The sequence below is a fragment of the Corvus moneduloides genome, chromosome 11 (assembly GCF_009650955.1).
Source record: "Corvus moneduloides isolate bCorMon1 chromosome 11, bCorMon1.pri, whole genome shotgun sequence".
In the NCBI taxonomy this organism is placed as follows: Eukaryota; Metazoa; Chordata; class Aves; order Passeriformes; family Corvidae; genus Corvus; species Corvus moneduloides.
The window spans coordinates 13,513,745-13,536,767 of NC_045486.1; the positions used below are offsets into that span (position 1 = coordinate 13,513,745).

A 23,023-nucleotide genomic window follows, 5' to 3' on the forward strand; every position below is an offset into this window, starting at 1 on the left:
TTATTAAGACAGTAGGCTGAAAGGATCATAATTTTAATTTTAGGCAGAAAATATGACACCCTTCCAGGTAGATAAAATTTTAACCTGCCATTTCCTGGCAGTGATGATTCTGATAAAGGGAAAAATGTGTGTTGTATTTATCTCAGCTGTGGTGATCTTTGTCTTGGTTTTCATTTGTGCTTAATGTATTTTTGGTGAAGATAAGCAAAAGGGAAGCAGGGATATGCTGAAAGGATGAGAAGAATATGAAGAAAAGGGACAGTGGTTGCATTAATTTTACATTGGGCATGCATGCTGTATCTCATTTTTCTTTTTTTTCGGAGTCTGCCTTTACTGTGAAAGAGATTTAATTTCAAAAAATGTGTCTTTTTTGTTTAGTTAATTGTTCCTTAAATTGACTTAGCTTTGTATAGCCCTTTTAATATTCTTTACAGAAACAGCAAAAAGATATTTCTGGAAATAATTTTCCTCTAGGTAAAACCTAGATTTAAAAAATCATAGAAAAAAATCTTTGTGTTTTATTGTTACAATTTTGAATTGAAACTTAGTGCTTGCTTTCAAATACAGAAGTTTGAGGAGGATAGAGTTAAATAAATCTCAAATTGCTGGTTGTATGAGTCACTAAATTGGGAACATAAATACTCATATTCTTTGGAAAGAACCTCTCAACATTGTTTTCCTGCATAGTGTCAACTGCAAAGCACAATGCAGTATGTTTAGCTTAAAAGTAGTTGTATTTGCATTTGAAATCATAGTTTATGATAAAAGTCAGATAACCTTTTGCATGTCAAACTGGCTAAAGGCTAGCATTAAGTCTCCAGTGCAAGCTGCATTATTATACTGTTGTGTTTTGTTTGCTTGCTTTGCTGAAAAGAAATAAAAACTTGGAGAGGGGTAAAGGGTAGAGAAATGGGCAGTGCTGGAGAACTGCCTGCTGATAGAAGGGACAGGTTGTTTTCTTTGCTGTCTGGTGCTGAAGCCAGAGACTTGAAATAGGAACATCTGGATCTTTTAGTCCAGAGAGAAACAGATTTGTCTCAGGGTGACATAAGTAATTTCAACATCAGTGGCAAAAAAAGTTCTTGATATCTCTGTGTATTGAATAGAGTATAGTACTTACTGTTCTCTGCGTTCTGCTTAAACAGTAGATTTCATTTTTTGTGTGTATCTTCTGCATTTTAAACCTCTTTAAAATGTTTTGTTGAAGTCTTTGCAAGTGTTTCATAATGTTAGGTTTTGTCCTAATCAGATGAGAGATTTGGTTGCATGTTTTAAGATGCAAGAGTACTGAAGCATTATTTTTTTATTGATATGGTAATCAACTACCATCCCTAAAAGTGACAACAAAGCTCACAAACATTCCTTATTGTGCCCTGCACTGCTAAAGTTTGACTTGAAACCACTGGCAGCTCCTGATAACTTGGCAGATTGAAGAGTGTGGATGAGTCCTTGCTCTCCTGTATTTATGGCAGTAATGGACAGTATTATATAATATGCTGGTGTGCAGGACAGACTAAACCAGCAGTGTCAGTCCTTTCTTATGCTTTCCTGAGCCATAACCTGCTTAGGAAAATCTGTGTTTGTATTTTGGGAGTAGAACGTGTGCATGTACCTGCTTGTGGTGTCCCTGATGTTGCTGTCCTACCATGTAAATGTATTTAAATGGATCTGAAAGCTGAGGTGTAACCCTGTCCTCTCTTTGATGCTGGGAAACTTCTCTGGGGGCTTTCATTGATGGTAATGTTAGATGCATTCTAATGTAATTGGTTGCCTTCCATTTCTTTTGGTATTTTTTAGGGAAAAGAGCTAAGGCTCAGTTAACTGGAGGAGTGGTTCCATTGACAGTGTTGTCTCATATTGGGCTGTATTTCTCCAGCATGGAGCACTCTTTCATGTCAGTGTTCTGGTTTCAGCCTGGAATGAACTTTTATCTATTTATTTATTTAATAATTGTCTTCTACCTTTTAATGTACTTTGTGCTGAGAATAAGTACATCATTTATGCTATTTCAAAACTAAATATTGTCTTTTATATATGCTGGATAGACTGTCTTGCTGTCTATAGCAAGTGTGTGTCTTTGGGAGAGGGTGCCAAACTCAACACTTGCTGTGAGGCAGGATCATTCTATTACTTTAAAGCTTCTTCTCTGTCACCTTGAAGAGTTCTGACCGATTCACCGAAATATGCAGCATCTGTGGTTCTCTGAACTGCTGCCTCCAAATATCTTTGTGTATATGCTTGTAGAAAGTACCTATATAAAATTTAACTGCACTTCTGAGGAGGACAGAAGGCAAATATTTTTAATGAGATGCCTTCAGAACAGGAATAAAAACTCTCAAAAATAGGTATTTGGAAAGGTGCTCCAAAACATCATTCCTTAGGGCATCAGGTGCATTTTTAAAGACTCCAAGAGGGTAAGTAATGGTATGCCACGTGTTCATTGAGGTCAAAACTTGAAATAACCATGGCGTGTGTGAAACCAAGTTTATGGTGTGCTGGGTGGGATTGAAGTGGTCATCCAAAGTGGAATTCTCAGCACTGGCTGCTACTGTAAAATATTGTTCAAGAGCTTCTTGAGTTTTCACTCTGGTTTCACTGAAGTGTGCTATAGTGGCATAAAGACGTTTTGCAACTGCCATATCTGAAAGCCTCAGAAAAACAATTTGAAGAAAAGATTGTTTTTAGAGTTTGTCATTGTGAAGTTTGTTTTAAAGTTTAAATGTGCCCTTGAACAAAGTGTTTGCCTAAGGCGGCAGCTGGGTGGGAGCTGAGTGCTATTGAGATGGGAGATAGTTGTGTTTGCTGACTTCGGGTGTGGAAACCTGCCTTTTCAGAAAGCGATGCAAGGGTAAGTGTGTTCATTCACCTGAAATGGCAGATTTCAGGCAGTTAGTGAGGGAATGGGGATGGCCTCTTTGGAGATGTTACACTACACCTGCGAACTGGTAATCAGCTCTTCAGGCTTTGTGAGCGTAAAGACATTGGCTTCGGAGAATGACGCTGGCTAACACATCAATTTCTTCGTAGTAGATGCACATTATTGCCCATTACATAGTGATGCTACTGCCTTCTTTTTTTCATTAAAAAGAATAATAGTTTCTGCATTGAAGGTTCTTAGAGTTCAGAAAAGATTTTTTTTTCCTCACAGTTCTCTTATCAACTAAGTATAACAAGATACTATTTCAACAATGCAAAGCATTTTAGTGAGGGTGAGGAACTGTGGGAACATGTTTCATCAGAAGATATTAATTATTTTTGCTTTAACTATAGTGAACAGCTGTTGAATGATATGTTATTTTTTAACTATGGCTACTGTGAATATCTTGTCTAGAGATACAAATAGGGTGTGGAGGGAAAGGCAAAAAATATTTTTAGCCTGAGGATCAAAGTGTATCTACACTGTAACACAAGGAGAGGGGGGGAAAAAAGAGGAGGAGGAGAAAATGGGCTTTGTGTAGGGAATCAGTTTTAACAAGATTGGCTAATATTTACCCCATTCTTCCAGATATAAGTTAGGTTTGAACCCGTGGGTATTGTGACTTCAATACTTTTCTTGAACCTTCTTATGTCTTTGTGTTCAAACGATCCTGCTGTGCTGTTCTGTGCAGGTGTTCAGGGGCTTGAGTGCTGTGCTATACTAGAGCCTTTCCCCCTGCTTTGCTTTTGTCCACTTAAGGGCCATTGCATACTCCCAAAATGAAATACAAATGAATAAAATATACTTAAATATAACACACTTGTCAGTATTTGAGCTAGTGGCTTACCACTGCTAGGCTTTTCTGTGCCATTATGTGGTGTAAGAATTTACTCTGAGGCAGATGGACTGATAAGGCTTCAGACAGAGTTAGTGTTTTTAATGGAAGCATAGAAGAGGTAACATAAAAGAATTTTCGGGTGCATGTTTCCCTATGGGGACTCTAGTGTTAAGCAATGTATACTTGGTCATAGAAGATTAAGTAGTCTGAATTTCAGATGTCTCCTCAAAACCAGCAAGGATGTTTCTTCAAGTTTCCTCAGTAAGACAGAGACAGTAGTGTTAAACATAGTTGCTATAAATAAACTCTTTGGCATTGTTTTCCTATGTTTTTGTTCTGCAGTAGCTTTTTGCCCACTTCCTGCAGTTACAGCACAGCACGATCTCCAGGACAACACCTAATTCAAGTGCGTGTCCCTTATCTGGAACAGGCAAGGTTCAGTGTACAGAGGCTCAGGAACAGAATGCGTCTGAGCAGTCTCTTAATATTCATTGACTTGCCTTGGCATCTGGCTTCAGGTTGTTAAGAGGGAAGATGATAGATTTATTTTCCTCCTTCAAGTTTCATCATGAATCTTGCCTATGCCATGAAGTTCAAGTCCAAACAAGAGTTGGATGGCGATACAGAAAGAGGCACCTGTGAGCAGCACATTTGTTTCTGAACATCGTTCTTTTGCTTCTTGAATTGCATTTAATTTTCTAAGATGTTGTTGTTACTGGAGGCTGATTTCTGAGGATAGTAGTAGTATTCTGATTGTGTGCATATATATATATATTTTTAAACATATACAAAGTTTCCTTTGTTAGTTTTAACTTTCATTTTGTGTGGCTTACTTTGAATATGAACAATATTTTTTAGAGACTATAAGCCTTACAATTTTCTTTCCACAAAAAAAAAAAAAATCAGTTTTATTTTAGACCTACTGAAGCAGTTTCTGTTTGCTGGAAATATGTAAAATATGTAAATATTCTTAATATATATGTAAAATATTCTTAATGCTTGAAAAGATAAATCCCCCTTGTACATATTTAAATAATAATATTTTATTCTCAAGAAAGCGTCTTATGCGAACTCTGTGGCACATGAGTAGGGAATCTACAGGCTGAGAATTTTTCAGTGAAATGACTTTCAAGTAAGTAGTAGTGGTAATATTTGGTATCTATGACTTTGTAAAGTGTTGACAGAGACCAGTTTTCCATTTGCCATTTAGAAACTAAAAAACTTTTGGTATTTTGACAAGGCCATAAAACTTGTCAGTGTTGTGGGGATCAACTGTTTAATTACCTGTTGCTCCTGGTAGAGCGTCTACAAAGACCCGTGTAGACCTGTTGACAGGAATAGTGTGACAAAAGTGTGTCCCTGAAGCTTGTCTGACTCACTGCTGTCCAACCTCCAAAGTGTGGCTGGGGAGAGCTGCTGAATGGCAATCCTGACGTGGCCTCCAAACCTTGGCAGTGCCCTCCATCTCCACAGACAGTAACCAAGGAGTGTGATTCGAAAGAAGCTGATGTAGACAGCTGATATAGGCTGATACAGACAAAAGTCACTCAAAGTGCACAGCATGCTACTGTTGTTCTCAGATATCAGGCTGGGAATGTGAGGGAGCTGAGAGGTTTGACAAGATGTATTTCTCTCTCTTACTTCATGTGGTTTTCTTTTGCGGAGCATCTGAGAACATAAATTGGGCTAATTCCATGTTTCATTTATTTTCTGTTAGATCTATGTCAACCTTTATCATCAATTGTTCATAGAAAAGAATAACACAATAACTTTTATCGCTTCTGGCCTCTGCTTTTGCTCTAGTTTGAGTGTGGAAGTCTCAGTGCAGAGATATGTATGGAGTGTTGGCTTGGATATTTCCACAGGTGGGGAGGAGAGTGCTGAAAACAACTTTATTTTTTTTTTTTTTAGTCATACGTTGAACAGTTGTGCTGCTCTAGTACCAGCTCACAGGTGAACAGTGGAAGTTGTACCTTTTTTTCTGGAATGGCAACCTTGTGGTTTTGTAATCTGAATCTTTGACCTTCCAACTTTGAGAGGTAATGGACTGCTTCCAACCTTGCCCTGAACCTTTGATCTTACTGGTATGGGTGACTGTAAGAGGAGGTAAAACTCTTGCTGCCATAACTTGTGTGATCATTGAAGAATCTGGGCTTTCCCCAGGTTAGGAAATGGCTTCCTCAAAAAGGGGCACTTTGCAGAAGATATTAAGTATGGACTCTTGCAATGTTGCTTTAAAATGTATTTAAGAAAAACTCTCCTCTTCCTGTGTTATTATAGACTAGAGAGGCAAGTAATAATTTAGTTTTCAGCACATGTTGCTGCTCAGCCAGCTTTAGAATTACTGGGTTTTTTGTGTGGATTTGTTTGGTGGGGTTTTTGTGCTGTTGATTTGGTTTGAGTTTTTGGTTTGTGTTTGTTTGGTTTTGCTGGTTTTTTTTTCTTTGTGGTGTTTTTGTTTGTTTTTTCTTACTTTTTGTTTCTTCCAAAATGATGCACTTGAGAATCAGGAGTAAATTTGAGGCCAGGCACTGATCCAAAAAGAGGTCAGATGGCTGAGTCTCTGTTCCTGCCCTCAGAGAGGTGAGGCTTTTGTTGTTTTCCTGTTCAGAGTAGTTTTTTGGATGCTTAAAACAAGATGTCAAGAAATAAATTTGCCCAAAAATAGACTTGTATCCCTCTCTATTATGAGGGATGTTAAAAAAATTCAAGATTAAAGACCTATTCTTGCAAATCTGTCCTGTTTGCTCTGAAGGGTCAGTGCCACAGGCTCTGTTCACAGCAAGGGGCGGGCAAAAACAAGACATTAATGTCAGTAAGGACCAAAATTTGGTTGCTGGTCCTGGGACTTCTGTCTGATAAACAGGGCTTTGCCAGGGCTGTTTATCCACTCCTGCATGGGCAGAATTTTGAAACCAAGATGGGCATTCTCTTCAGAGCATTTATTTTGTGCAGGTTGGCCTTATCTACGTGCCAGTGACGGGACACGTGCCCTGCACTCAGTTTTTCATGCTGTCCCTGAGATCTGTCAAGTCAGATTTTGGCCCAGGTTTCACACAGGTTAAACCAGCTTTTTAATGGTTCTTTGTACCTTCTTGAAAAACTATGGGATTATTATCTTGACAAGCACAGCCTATTTTCTGGTTGTATACTAGAAGGTATTAATTAATGTACAGTTGAGTCTGATTTCTGTTAATTCATTAGGTCTTGTACTGACCATAATAGAAACCAGGTGTTAAATCAAGTTGAATAAGATGACTGATGGCTAAAAATATCCTCCCCCCTCCTTTAAAAGAAAGCAGGAGTGGGGAGGGAAGCTGTAGGACTCACAAGTTTCAGGTTAACATTGTGGATCCTGTTACCAAAAAATAATTACTGTTTTATGGTGGAATTAACTTGCATTATGTAGAGTCTTCATTTGTTCTTGCCATGCAAGTAATTTACTGGAAACTTACTTGACCATATAGACCTTTTGTAAGTGGTGTAACTTGGGAATTGCTATTGCCAGCTCTGGAATATGTCTGTGCTGTTTTAGAGTGGGACTTCAACCATGAATGAATGGTTATTTTCTGCAAATTGGCAAAGTATGATCTTAAGTTATTAAAATATGCTAAAAAGCTTCTGTAAATCTTTACATGTTAGAAATTGAAATTTCCTTCCCTACATTGTGTGTGTGGATTGTTCCACAGCAGTGCTGGCTGTGGCTGCTGCTCTGAGTTAACAGAACTGCCGTGATGCACAGCCCTGGCTACAGGCTTGCTGACATCAACTCTCTTGGCATGTGTTCAGAAAAGTAAACAGAAGACAATCAGTGTTGGGTTTGGCATAACTAGCAAGTCCATAAAACTGCCAAATCCTTCTCAGTGTATTCATCCAATTAATCCCATTGATGTAGGACATTTACTTAAATGAGTAAAACATACTGCATTTGGTTTTTAAAAGTTCTTGTCTTAAAAAGTTTCAGTTTTCTACTTAATTAGTAACCACAATCTTTACTTAAATAGCATTTTTCTTGTTTTTTGATGTTATTCTTTTGTAGAAAAAAAATGAATTCTGAAAGCTCAGCCCTTACCATGAGTAGCCCTGCTGTAATAAACCAGTGTGCCAGAGGAGGAATGGAAAAAGAAAAAATTTGGTAAGCTTTACTTCTCATTTTCTGAGACACTAGTAGACAGCAATACTGGGGGATGTAGTTTGAAAATTAAGTAAAACAGTTATTTGTTATAACAGATAAATTTAAGTCTGCATTATTTAATAACAGAGAAAGAAAAAGGGAAATAATTTTTTATTTTGGTTTTGAGTTTTTAGCAAATGACATGGTACAGGGTGTCATGGGGGATGGGCAATGGAAAAACTCCTGCTCACTTCAGCAGTGCAGCAGTTGTGCTCAGGGAATCTTTCACATATGGCAAATGTTTTAATCTCCCAATGCTGCTGCTATGCTGGCATCAGCACCTTCAGTGCTGTGAGGCTCCTGAGATTCATGCCCTGGGAGACATTACAAAGTCAGTAGTTTCTACTTTGTGTATAGAAAAAAAATTTACTCTGTACTGGAGGAATAAAACCAATTGCACTATTAAACAGTGGTTGTGGACAAATGCTTACACTTCATAACAATTTTTTGATTAAAATTGCCACAGACCATTTTTAGCGCCTGGTTTGTGTTTTCATGAAGGGAACAGGGTGTTGTAAAGGCTTTTATACTATTCCACCTGGGTTAATGAGAGCCTTTTATTGAGATCCTGCTGGTTTTTACTTGCTGTTGTTTGCTAGAGGTTTTGTACATTATTTATTTACCATGTGGCAAACAACAAATAAATTAATGACAGGAAGCGTGACACCCATATGGACAAAAAGCAACATTACTGTTGTTTTTGTAGTCTGAGAAATACTCTTGAAAAGCTGAAGAATTAAAGAAATTAGCAAATGAATGTTCTGTTTCCTGTTGCATGCTTGTCAGGAAATCAAATAAAATCTTTTTTTTTTTTTTTGCTTTGGTTTTTATGTAATATTAAATTAACAGCATTATAGTCCCTGAAAGTAGTTTCTTTTAAACATGTCTTCTGGAACATTCTCAACAAAGTCTTTGGATGAAAAGGCAGGACAAGGAAGAACTGTGGGCTTCCCTCCTGATTCCCAAATCTACCAAGGGGTGGGAAGTTGACACAAATCCTTTTTTTTGTTTGGTATCTTTTGCTGCTTTTTGTGTCCTGCTTGTGGTATTGATCTGGGAAAAGTTCTGTTTAATATCTTTATCAATGATCTGCATGAGGGGATTGAGGGCACTCTCAGTAAATTTGCAGATTACACCCCAAGTTGGGTGGGAGTGTTGATCTGCTGGAGGGTAGGAGGGCTCTGCAGAGGGATCTGGGCAGGCTGGATCAGTGGGCCAAGGCTGGTGGTGTGAGGTTCAACAAGGTAAAGGCAGATCCTGCCTTTGGGTCACACCAACCCCCTGCATCTCCAGGCTGGTGCCAGAGTGGCTGGAAAGCTGCCTGGCAGGAAGAGATCTGGGGGTGCTGGTTGACAGCAGCTGAACGTGTGCCCAGGTGGCCAAGAAGCCCAGTGGCATCCTGGCTGTATCAGCAATACTGTGGATAGCAGGACCAGGGCATTGGATGTCCTCCTGTACTGGGCACTGATGATGCCACAGCTCAAATCTGGGTTCAGTTTTGGGCCCCTCACTACACAAAAGACACTGAGGTGCTGGAGTGTGTCCAGAGAAGGGCAACAGAGCTGGGGAAGGGGCTGGAGCACAAGCCTGATGAGGAGCAGCTGAGGGAATTGAGATTGCTTAACCTGGAGAAAAGGAGGCCCAGGGAGGACTTTATCAATAGCAGTGTGATGCATGTCTGGTTAGGTTTCTAAAATGCTGGTTTTTATTCTGGAGTTCTGTGAGTACTAGAGCTGAATGAACGTTATTTTTCTGAGCCTAATAAAGTGCAATGGTGCACTGCCTTATTGCATTGTTCATTTATTGCTGTTTAGTCGTTGTCTGATTCTTGGAACTTATTTACATTCTGATGGTTCTGGGTTTATTTTCATGAAAATGTGAGTATTTGTAAGGACTGGTGTTAGTCATACCAAGATTAGAAATGTCTACTGTTAAATGCATACAGTGACAATGTGAAATATTCAATTAAATCAAAAGCCTCCACAGAGAAGAGCCCTGAGCAAGACCTTATCTAGCGTTTAAACATCACTTATGATGCGTGTAAAAGGCTTTGATGTTGCATAAGGCCCCCTAGAAACAGAGGGGGAGAAAATAATTGACTGAACCCCAGTTACCTTGTACAGCCATTTACCAACTCTGCCATTCTAGTTCATGAGTGTTTCATATCTCCATAGTTTGGTGCCTCTACCAGATGAAGAAAATAATTGAATTCTCCAACTTGCAATGCTTCACTTGATTCTGTTGCTTTTCCTCCCACCCCAACATACACAATCAAGATTACAGCAGCAGCAGAATGGTGGTAGTAGCAGAAGTGTGACTGCTGTGAATGTCTGAAAACTACAGAGTATCATGGCAGTTTGTGTGTGAACCAAATTAAGCTGCTCTCGATAAGCAGGAAGGCTGAGGAACTTGGTGGATGGTCATAACATCAACAGTATCAGCTGTCTGAGCTGGTGTGGAAGAGTGTTGAACAAATCAAGGCTTGAGAGCCTTGAAATTGTAGAATCTCCTGATTTGGCAGATTCTCACTTTCCTAATGTTGAAAATTGCAAGAAAGGAACTAAAGATAAGGGAGCAAGTGGGAACTGTGTCAGTTCATCCATGATTTCTGTGAACTAGCTGGCTGGCACATTGTTTTTCAAAACAAATGTGCAGGAGAATTGGAAATTTTCCAGGTTTTATTACTGTGTGTGGATTTTATAACATGCTTCCTCTAGGCTGGATGAAATCTTGCTAGTCACTCCTCCATCATCTTACCTAGGATTAAGTCAGGATGTATTTAATCCTTTTAAAACCAATAATTGAAATTTGGGGTTCTGGGTGTCTCATGACAGAGTTTGTGGTGCCTTGGCTTTCCATTTCTGTCTCCAAATACTCTGCCGTATTCCTTATGAAGTATGCAGTGTTCTGCTGTTTTTGTGACAAAGTTTTCATCACTTTTAGACCAAATTTCTCTGAAAACTGTCCATGTTATGAATAAATAAATCTATAAATCTTAAAACTAACCAAACACGCAATGTTATGTGTGGACTCCAGTGCATTCTGACTCTGTACTTATGACTTGGCTTAAACTAAATTTGAGGACAGAAACTTCTTAATGTCTTTTTCTGTTTTTTTCTTAAGCTGTAACAGATTGTTTGTTTCAGCTTTCCTTTCTAATCTGAGACTAGTGACTTTGTGGGGAAGGGAAGCTATTGAAACTCCAGTCTGTGTAGTGAGAAGGAAGACATGCTTAGATACTGAATTTAGATATGGCAAAAACTAATTTTAAACCCAGCTCTGTGATTGCATACATTGAAAGAGAACAGCTTACTGTCATATCTTAGTGTGCACATGTCTGGAAACTCTTCGGTATAGAAAAAGTAGTTATTCTGGAGTATTGTACAAACCTATATTTGAAGTGCTTTTTTTTTTTTTTAATATATAAATTAATCTGTTTAAGAGCAAAATAGAAATAATAGGGTCAACTGAGACTACAATAATACTTGAACTGACATCCTCATGACTAAGAAACCCCCATGAGTAAAAGCAAGATAGGAAAGCAGTAGTGAGCAGCTGAAAATGTGCGTCTTCACTTTATGAGGAACTGTGTAGATACCACATAATAGTAGATACACATAGATTTTACCTTAATGCCTGTGGTTTTAATGACAGCCCTTCTTCCTCAGTAAGGATCAGAACAGAGTAGCTAAATTGCTGCATTCTGCACCTCAGAGACAGACAAGTGCACAAACTGACTCTTAGCTTGTGTGGGGAAATAAGGTTTCGTGACAATAAATCATCTTGACTCTGTTGCACATTTTGCCAGCTGCTAGTTGATGAAGGAAGAATTATGGTCTGGAATTACAGTAAGAAGAGAAACAAGTTTCACAACTTTCCCTGTTTCTCCTATATCCTTGTTTAATCAGTAGAAATGAGTCATCCTGGAGAGCTGAATTAAACTGGCTTTAGTTAAGTGCAGTTTAACTGCAGATGTTTGATTACAAAAGGGCACATACATGTTTGGAGAATGCAAGGTTACAATGTGTACAAAAAGGAACCCCATAAATTACAGATTAACACTTTAGATAGCTGGATAAAATTAATCTTTTCTGCAAGAGGCCTTGAATTAGTTGCTTTCTAGTAATGTCTTATTACAAAGAGAGAAAATGCTTTTCTTGGAAAGCTGAAGAATATTCAGGATAGTCAGCATAACATAATAATTATGACCAACTACTCTTAATAAAGTGGATAAATATTTACTATATATATATAAAATCACTTCTATCTTACCTAACTTTCCTAGTTTATTTAAAGTACTTCTCTGCCCATAAAAGGAGTAGTAGAATTGAAAATTGTTACAGGGGAATCACTTGCATTGGGACTTGCAGCCTGAGACCAGTCCCTTAAAGGAAGTGGATGAAGATCCAGGAGAATGACGTAGGGCATGGAGAGGGTGACTCATGAGGCTTGTAGCACACCCACAAACAGTGAGAGATGAGAATGTGCTGAAATGGTTAAAGTAAGTGCACTCACCAGCTGCTGACTTTACCTCATGCACACTTGAAATGGGCTTTGTAGCTGAAGAAAATATGCCCCAGAGGCAAGTACAAGTTTAAACATATGTTCAATCATCATGTCTTACAAAACTAAGTATGGATTGCATTTCCTCATCCTGGATGGGATCAAAAACCTCTTGATTGCTGCCTTGAGAAAGAAAAGCGCTGGGGCTGCCCCCGGCCCGAGCCCACGAGGTGGCAGCCTTGGTTCGGATGAGCGGCTGTGTCTGTTCCCTCTCTCGTGTCTGGCTGTTCTCCTTCCCTCTTCCCACCCCGCCCTTGGCTTTTTTTCTGGGATCGCATAAAGAAATAGCAGCAGAGGTGAGTTACTGATTGCTTGTTTAAAAACCACCTTATGAATCTAAGGTTGCTGCTTGTAGGTAATATTTGGTGGTTTTTTGCAGGGGGTTCATTTTTTCTTTTTTTTGGTGAAAGATCATCACTCACTAGATTCCTGGATAAAGCTGTAATCTGCATCTTGTACATGTTGTTACACTGTCTCTAGGTCATACTGCAAATAATTTCTGTTGATGGTGTGCCTCTTAAAACATCTGCTGCATTCTTGGTTATGACTGATGGGCTCTACCTGCTTTTTCAGAGTTGCATGTCTCTTTATTATAGTTGTTAGCTGAGGGAGCGAGATACAACAAACATTTCTGAAATATCTGAAATTTGTTCCAGCTGACTATCAAGAACTTTTTATCCAAGTAAAAGATAATGCCATCTTTAGGCTGCTCTCAATGGTATTTTGTTTATGAATGTGTGTTAGTGCACAGGCTGGTGACATGGCTTTTGTACTCTGGCAAATCAACTGAGTGTTCACAGGGAGTGTATAGAGGGAGTGAAATACGTTTATTTATTAAAGCAATGAAGCATGTTTTAACACTATAACTTTTAGTTACTTTGATGTAGGAAAGGAGTGTAAAAATCTGTCAGTCCATTTGTTTTATAGAAATATGTTCTTGTATTCTTCCATACGGGCTATCCTGGTGAAATCTAGAAAATAAATTTAATAAAAAATGTCACTTTGGACTTTGTGAGTAACTCTCTTGGCTGGAATAGGAATCACTGATACTGAGAAGCTGAATCTGTACAGCTTTACGTAAGTAACCAGGCTTTCATATCTTGGTATGTTAAATTTTTTAAACTTATTTTCATTCTTCCCCTCTGTGGATTAGAGAAGTGCATGCTGTCGGGGTGATAAATAACACAGGTGATTAGGCTTGGATCACCAATGTTAATAACTAATACACTATGGAAGGAGGCCTCACCATCCCTAACTCAGGTTTTGGTCATTTGTAAGTTGAAATTATGATTATAGAGGATAAAAACATCTCCTTAAGTGCTGTCTTCCAAACATCGACTAAATGAGTTTTTGTAGTTTAGAACAAGGATGAAATTTGTCAGCTTAGTTCTTATTCATGCTGTAGAGCCTTATTTTCTCATTCAGATATGCAGCATCTTGCTGTATTTTCCTTCTCTATTATCTTCTGAAAAAAATCCACAAAAAATTGCAGAAATAGTAAAAATTTCTAATTGAAAATTAGAAAACCTGTTAACAAGCTGAGTAAAGGAAAACACTGCCTTCCCTCCTTCATGGTTGCTGTGGCTTAACCCCTAACTAATGACAATGATAGTGTCACCAAAGTTGGGAATAAAACACTCTAGCACTGTAATTTCAGTATTTGAAAGAGGCATCACTTTTATTTTAGGTGCCAGGCGTGAGGGGGATATTTCTGCCTAACCCACTACCTAACAGACCAGTTTAAATCTATGTACTTATACATATTCATTACATTTCCCCAAACTCATACATACATGCTAAACTTTCACACAAATTCTTTTGCATATTCAAATCGCTTCTTGGAGTTTATTTACATTAGAGTAGGGGTCTTTTGAGGGTCTCTGGTGGTCATTTGGGGAACATTCCATTCCTGAAATCATCCTTTTTTGATCACAGGCCTCCAAAAAGAAAGTTTCTTCCCTTTGAATGCACCCCAGCTGATGTGGTCTGACCAAGACACAGCTGCTTATCAGTGTTGCTCAGGCCCACAGACTTTAAGGCTGCAGTAACCACTTGCACACATTAATACAGGACTAAGCACTGTCCTGCTTTAGTTAAAGCGAAAGGAATTCACAAGATTTAAAGACTATTTGTTACAATTAACGATTTTCCCAGCAGTAGTAGTAATAGTAATGAAAGGGACAGAGAAACAACCAATGCACGGTAGGGTTGCTCACGAGATATTGACCGATGCCCATCCTCATTCAACAATCGACCCCCTCTGGCTCCCTCTTATACTGGGCATGACCTCCTGAATTATGGAATATCCCTGTGGCCAGCTCGGCTCAGCTGCCCTGGCCATTTCCATCCCAGTTTCTTGTGCAGCTCCTTACTGGCAGAGCAGGGGACAGTGAGTGTGAGTTTCTGCTAATCACTTTGAAACATCTTGATTCTCTGTGTGGGTGGATGTGCATGTGTCTAAATGAAGTGGGACCTTTTTTTAATGTAAAAAAAACCCCAAACCCCAGTGATCGACCACTGGTAACCATCTGTTTCCTGTATGCTTACCCTGCTTCTCTTTTTAAAGATTCCTGTCCTTGGTCATGATTTCTTTTCGCTAAGATCCCAGAATCTGTTCTTATAAACAGTTTGTTATTATTTTATATGCTTGTTCAGCCCATATTACAGTTGAGTTTCTAGTTAATACTCTGATACTGATAGGAAGACACTTCCTCTCCTTCCCTCCCTTCCCCCCCATAAAAAAAAAAAAGTTCTTAGATAATTCTCTGGCTGTAGAGGGAGCTGGTGATAAAGTTTTTAAGGAACACAAACGGTATTTCTTTGGAAATATTTATACATTGCAGTAGTTGGAAACAAAAGATCAGAAACAGAAGGCTGATTCGTCATTTGGTCTTTCCTTTGAGGGGGAGGGAAGGCTGGAGGATGTATGAACTGGTTAAATTAACTGCATATTCCTGTGGGCCCTGAAAATTTCAACAGGTAGGTGTCAGAGACAATGATTTGAATGTGTATCTTTCAGCTGAATACATTTGGTCACCTGCAAATCTCTGGGACACAAAAGACGGCTTTTCTGTATTAGATTGTCGTTCCATTGCCTTAAAACTACACAAGGAATTTCCTCAGCAGACTTAGTTCTTTTGATGTGGAAAGAGAAAACCTCTGTGAATAGGGATATGAATATTAAGGTCATTATGAACAGAAACTCACTAAAGATGTGTGACTAAAAAATACCTGCAAATATGTCAGAATATCCTCTTATGTTAGTTAGTATGAAAAAATCATGTTTTTCTTCCCTGACTTTGAGCTTAATTATTATTGTAAGAAGCATGAATTAAAAACTAATTTAATGTATTGCCAGGAATAGATGTGGTTTGTTGTCACCTTCTTTGTTGGGCTTTGTACTTGGTGGTGAAGGCCAGGAGTTGACTGTAGTTTATGAGCTCTCCAGCTAAGTCTTCATTTTAAGAAATGGATTCTGAAGTTGTTTTTAAAAAAGGGAATTCAATTACTACTATGCTTCTGAGTGTAGAGAAGATTTTGTTTCAAAGACTCATTTATCGTTGCAAATTGCACCAAAAAGAAGGAGCTCTGTTTTTCTCTCTTGGGGTTTCCCCAGCTCCACTCTGTAGAGAATAGTAAGATAAATATGACTCTATTTTGAAAGCTATATAATGTGTTTTTATTCCATAGATTAAAATCAAGTGGTATATGACTAGATAAATAAATAAAAGAGAAGTTGCACTCAGATTTTTAAAAACTGAGGTCTCTCTGCAATTTCATTAGGTACATTCACATTTGACACTTTATAATCCATTATTTATTACTACAGCAGAGCTAGATCTGGCAGGTTGTACCTGGGCATGCTTAGGCACATTTCCCTCCCACTCAGATCTGCTGTTTCTCTAACTCAGTGCAGGGAGGGAGTCATGCTAAGTCAACTACAAATCAGTAAGGGATTTGTATCAAAGTGCAGGCAGGGAAAGTCATGATATGCTTTTATTGTATCTGCCCTGGTATATAGCACCTCTTCTGTCCCATCCATCAGATTTCATAAGTTTGGAGGTTTTTTTCTTCCACCAGATATCCTTCTTTATCTAAACTAGCAACTGACCCAAAGAGCTCTTTCATCTTTCTCCCCTGTGCAGTGCTGTGGGGGCACTGCATAACAAAACAGAAACCTATTGGAAATATCCACCAATCTCCATACAAATGAAGAAGAAAGCAGGGAGAAAATATAGGATTTAGGGGGTTAAATTAGTTTATCATAAACCGTTGAAATTTATTTAATAATCTGCTGGTTTATTATTCCTGAAATAACAAAATTTTAATAAACTCCTCCAGCTGTTGCCTTTCACTCTGCTGGAGTGTGATCTTTTCATTCTCCGTGTGCTGGGGCAGCGAGGCAGCTGAGCTTTGGGAGCCGCAGCCGTCAGGGCGCTGCTGTCCGCTCCGCGCTGAGCCCCGCGGAGGGCGCTCCTCGCCGCGGGTCCTGCCCCCGCCGGGGTTGTTTCCTTCATTAAATATGCCATCTTTTAATTCCATTTAAGCCGTGGCCAGACTTCTCCCGCTTGCTGGTGTTTGTCTTTTTTTTGAAGGACTTAATGTTACAAGACTTGGTTTCATGGTAGTTTTTTAGTATCTGTATCAAGGTATTGAAAAGGTAAATTCTTTAGCACCAGAATCACGTCTTAATTATCTCTCTGAAGGTTATATGCGTTTGATTTTGCTCACTGTGTGTGCGGGATGGGTAAGGCTGGACTTTTCTGACCAGCAGTGTCCTTCAGGTCTGTAGGTGTGCTTTTCAGAGCTTCCTCTTGTCAGGTGAAGCAGGTTTCTTTTGCAGCTCCTAAACAGCCTGTTTGCAAGGAGACAACAGTGAAATGTCCCCTGACTCTGTGCACTTAATTTGGAAAAACTGTATATGCTAAGTTTGTAGTCATAAACAGAATAGTGATTTCTTATGTTCCTCTACGAATGTGTAATTTCATGTAACTGAAGCAGCCGTCCCTGCCTCCCTGAGGAACACAGGCCATGAATGTTCAGCTGTTTGTTTTTCTCATAAGCAGTACAGGTAGGATGTGATCATGATTTTCTCTTACCATGCTCCTGCCTCAGGCCTTCCAGCAACTGACTTCTACCTACAGAAACACATAATTGTCACAAAGGGCAGGTTGGAAGATTGACCAACGACTCTAGAACTGGCAAAAATTTTTTTGGATTCTGAATCTCTGGTGTCCTTATTTAAAGGAAATGGTCTCATGTTAAATTCCATCAAGGTTTCTGAGTATTGTTTCCTTACCCATTTCTAGTCAAACTGTTTTAATTGGTGATTAAAATAATATTTTTTGCCCAGTAAGGAATCTGTGACTCTCTTGCCAACATATTGGTAGTCCCCAAAACTGTCTAATCCATCATTAGGTCACAGTTGATTTAGGATTTTGCATCGGCTGGGTGACTAGGTGAGGACAGTTTGTAGTCTGGTGAAGCAACAAGCTGTGTTTTCCCTGAGGAAATGCTGACCTGTTTTCTCAGCCTAGCCCAGCAGTTTAGAAATTGCTCAGGTAAACAACACTGTGGTGCTGCAGAGCAAGATTTGGGATCAGTATGGATGACTGTTGTCTTGCTTTGTTCCAGACTTAATCAAGTGGAAACTTAAACAAAGCGTGTGAATTCCTTTTGTTTACAGTGCTAACTTGTGTAGGAAAACAAGCTCAGTTATTCAAGTGCTTGTATTTATTTGAAAGTGAAATATCTAAATTTTCAGGTTCTTTAAACAGTACTTCGTACATGTTTTGAGATTTCTGTAAGAACAGAAAGGTTTTTTGTGTGAAGCAGTTGTAAAAATGTAGTAACACCTACCTTTTTATTATGTGTTAATGTCTATTAGGCGTTGTAATTGGTGTGCAAAGATTGACACTCCTGATATCAGAGCATGCTTACAATAAATGTCTGCTATGGTAATTTAATGCCTTAATAGCCTTTTAGCAATCAGTTACATCTCAAATGCACTATAGGGCAAGTTTTTTTTTTGTTAGCTGAGGCTTTTGCTCACAGTAGAACTCCATTACGAGTGTAGTGCAACTCTGTTTGTATTCCACTAAAGCAAAGATGTAACTGTTATGATCAGGTTTCGATTTAAAGATAACTTAAAAATATTGTGATGCTTCTTTTTTGCGGTTTTTTTTTGTCTTTTTTTTTCACAATTGAATTTAGTGATCATTTTAAAGCTTGTTTGCATATCAGACACAGTGTTAATGTTTATCTTTGTGGATAAGGATTAACATTTAATATTTTTCACTTGTTAGTAATTTTAAATATTTCTCTCTTGAGAAGAGTCACCTGATTCTATGAACTTGGAGAAAAAATAATTTCATTTTTTCCCACATAGGGAGGTTGATTCATTATGACAATTTAAAGAACAGCCTTTTTTCCCCATTCCATAGATTTACTTGAAGAATAAAAGTTATGACACATTTTGAGTTTAAAGATCCAACCAAATAACCCCCCAACTTTTATCTTTCTCAGTAGGACGCCAAGGGACATGGCAGCTTGGAGTTCTGGAACCATTTTCTTTGCTTTTCAAGGTACCTCAGCAAGTCAGACTTGCAAAAGGTGTGTGTGTGGTTTGAAGAGAGCCTGGTTTCCCCAGGAAATGGCATGTGACTGGGCTGTTGGTCTTGCCAGCAGCTTTTGAACTCATTGCCTAGTTTCGTTTTTTAGTAGATATGAAAAATACCAGACCATATGAACTCCAGTTTTAACATAATTGTGTGTGGGTTGAGGTGAGAGATCCCAGTTAGCACAAGCATGGTGAAAGAGGGCCCCAGAGAGCGTGGCCACTCACATCCCTGGTAAAGAACAGCAGCACAAGTGTTGCCCTGAGCTGACCACATCCCTGTCATGGCAGGGGAGCACAGAGGTGGTGAGAGCTGAGGTGTGGGACACAGCCTGGGGGCTGCTGCCACTGGAAGGACCTTGCTCAGCAAGCAGAGACTGTGTGTGCAGCAGCGAGCTGAGGCTGTGCTGTCACCGGGTGTGCTCCGCGCTAAACCCCTGATCTTTAGTTCTGGCTGAGATCACGAGGTCACATCTCACCCCATGCCGTGCATGGGATGCGAATGCGGCTTCGCCTCGCTCTGGTGCCACTTTGGTCTCTTGGAAGTGAGAAAGCAGCTTTTATCTTCAATCTTTACCCTGAGCAAAGAGCCCATACTGGAACATCAGACTTGCAAGCTTGTTCTTCATTACTGTGCCACTTTTCTGAGTGATTGACTCGTCAAATCACTGCATATCTCTTCTTTCTCGGTTTGAAGTTGTCGGGGTTGGGAGATCTGCTTGTAGGGCTCTTAGATAATATTGTTAGTGAATCTTGCAGCAGCCTGAAGTCCTTGATGTGTGACCACTCTTCAGTTGGAGGTGGGGAGAGTATCAGATGAAGTGAACTCTCTCACATCAGTTCATAGAATCACAGAACAGCATTTTTGACACATTTGGAAATGAAAAATGCTGTCCTGAAAGCACAGATAGTGTTTTATTAATCAAGAGATACAGTATAAGTGACTGGAAAAAATCCAACAGCTTGGCTCCAGAAATGCACTTTACATATTTAGGAGTAGGATCACTCACCTATGGCTAGCAACAGTAGTTCTGGTATCTGTGACCATAAAGGAAACATTAAATACTTTTGCATCATCATTGATCAAATCAACATCTGTTTGATTTCTTCCCTTGTAGTTTGACACTCACTTCAGCTGCTGTAGTGACTGAGAATATTGTCCTTGTGTTCCAGTGCTTTCTGTATAGAGGCTGAAAAAGCCTGTTCTCCTGTGTTTGTGAGTAGGGAGCTTTTCAGTTTTTATAATGGAATATTGCAGTGTGTGTCTCTAATGTACCTCACTGAAACCCGAATACATTAGCTATCAGCAAGAGTAAGAACAAAGATAAATGTGTTCTAATTTAAAGGCATGGCATTAAAAGTTTCTGAAGAAACCTAATAGTGGAGAGTGTCTGGAAAAAACCAAAAACCTGATGAAAATAAAGAACAAAACTGTGTGTGCAGATGTGTGGGTACTAATTTCTTCCATTGGTGGCTCATCACTGGTCTACTTTACAGCAAAATCCCATTTCCTGCCTCACTTCATGTGTTAATGCTTGATTTTGCAGGGATAGTAATCAAGAAGGAAAGAAAAAGTATAGGAGTGTGAATATGTATCCATAGAGATAAATTTTATTTTTTATATATACATATATATGCATTTTGGAAAAAAAAACCTAGCTCCAGATATCTCCTGCTGATAAATGAACTTTTTAATGAATCTTCTTTGACCTGGGACAACACATATGAACCCTTCCAGAGCTGTCACTGGTATGATGTTAGTTTAAAATAAAGGATTCTGTACTTGTAAGAAGATTATTTTAACAAGGTTTCATGTTTCTTTTGTAAAATGGTCTTGGGCTGAAATTAACGTAGTTAGTGTATTGATATTGAAGAGACTAGAAAACCTAACTTGTTGTTGCCAAAAGCAGATATTAGTGAACATTTTCTGTCCTGAGTGGTTATTTTGAATGGAGCTTTAATGGTACCACAGTTTCAACAGGTTTGACTCCATTGCATTCAGGGTTTCTATAGTAATTACTATGGCAACAGTGAATGTTCCCACGGGAACCCAGCTGTGAATAATAACTAACTGAAAACATTTTGCTTTTGCATCTCAGGTTAAATGTCCCTTCAGTGAAAGTATGGGGGTTTGCTTACTTAATAGGAAGTCATTCTCTTGCATAGAAACCCACATATGTTGACAGGTGTGTCTGGTTTCAGAGTAGAAACACCCTTTCAATGTATTGCTGAAGTATCATCCCACAGACCAATGAAAAGTGTTAGAAACATTAGATGCAAAATTTGGCACCGGCTTCAAATGTTTTATGTTGTAAAGAAACTTCTTAAGCCAAATTTGTAGTACAAAATCTTCTGCTCAGGAGCTATAACTTGGTTTTTATTAACAGTATTAGTCATTATGTAAATTATTTACATCCTTCTTGAAGATAAAATTATCTTGGTAGCCTTCTGACCTCACTGTGCAACAAAGGTCAGGATCACACAAGTCACATGGTAGAGGTCAGTATTTGTTGACTTCAGCATCTATTTATAAATTGCCTTCAAAAACTCTCCTGTTTTTTTCAGAAATAAATTTGTCAGTGTTAAATGAAATATCCTGAAACTGTTGTTAAATCTAGCTCTCCTTGTACTTGTAAACTGGCCTTTGTTGGCATACAACTGCCTTGTTCGTATTTATTTCACTTTCATTCAGAACAAAGGGGAAACCAGTCTGGTGTTTATGATATGAATAAACTTCTAAACTTGAAAGCATTTCAGGGCTTGATTTGGTAGCTTCACTGTCAGGGAGTAACACAAAATGCTTATGGTGCTCAGGGGATTTGTGGCCGCAAGGAAAAGTTCTAATGAGTTTTATTAAGAAAAGGGAAACTAAACTAATAAATATTTTAAATACTCTGAAAATTATTTTTGAGATCTAAAAAAATTTGTTAAAGCTGAATAAGAAAATAGTGAAGAGCACTTTGTTATATATGAGGAGAAAATAGTTTTCTAAGCTCCGGGGGCTGATAGTTGCTCTTAGAGTTATTTATGCAACTTAATAGGAATTACTATTACTATTAGATGGAAATTACTATTACTAGATGGAAATGTGGTGAAATGGAGGTGAAATCACTATTTATTTGGGCCCCTGTGGTGTACAATCTGCTAGTAATGCAGGTGAAAGTCTTACAAGCAAAAATGTCTTTGTAAATCTAAAAGCTCCATAGTTTGATCTTGATAACTTGCAGCTATATATCACATAATGATATCACATGCATACAGATGTTTCAGCTGTGAGTATCTTAAATATTTTGTTGCATTTGTTATTGTTATTGGTCTTGGTAATCTAATAGATTGTAAGTGCTCTCTCCCAGGTTTTATTGGATGCTTGTCTTTAAAACAACACCCAAAGGAAAAAGAGATAAAGTATCATGATTTGGGATTTAAAAAAAAAATTCTAAGTAAAAAATCTCTAGAAATGGCAAAAGGTTTAAAAAGTTGAAGCTTTGTCCCTCAGGCTTGATATAAATAGTGCAACTTCCCATGAAAGGTTTTGCTATTGCTAACGTGAGGAGGACAAGAGGAGATGACAGCACAAGATGAAATGGCCTCAAGCTGTATCAAGGAAGGTTCAGATTAAACATCAGGAAGAATTTCTTCACTGAAAGGGAGGTCAGGCATTGGAATGGGCTGCCCAGGGATGGGGTGGAGTCACCATCCCTGCAAGAGTTCAAGAAACAGCTGGATGTGGCACTGAGTGCTGTGGTTAGTTGACATGGTGGTGATCAGTCAAAGGTTGGGTATCTTGGAGGTATTTTGTAGCCTTAATGATGGTATTATTCTATGAATTTCTGACTTTCCCCCCACTTCTTAATATTCTGTTCTTTATTTAATTGACAATGCTCAAAGTGTGGGAGAATTTCTGTTGTCCATGGT

General features: G+C 38.7%; 1 protein-coding gene across 3 annotated transcripts in view; it reads left to right on the forward strand.

The window, feature by feature from the left end:
• The window catches only part of ARHGEF3 (Rho guanine nucleotide exchange factor 3), a 110,469-nt gene that overhangs the window by 4,178 nt on the left and 83,268 nt on the right, over positions 1-23,023 (forward strand). For 2 of the 3 annotated variants that reach the window (XM_032120339.1, XM_032120340.1), the window contains exon 2: positions 7,795-7,890. The exons of the other annotated variant lie outside the window; for it this stretch is intronic. In XM_032120339.1, the coding sequence (XP_031976230.1) occupies positions 7,795-7,890 (96 nt within the window). The remainder of the gene's footprint in view (positions 1-7,794; positions 7,891-23,023) is intronic. 3 annotated transcript variants of the gene reach the window in all.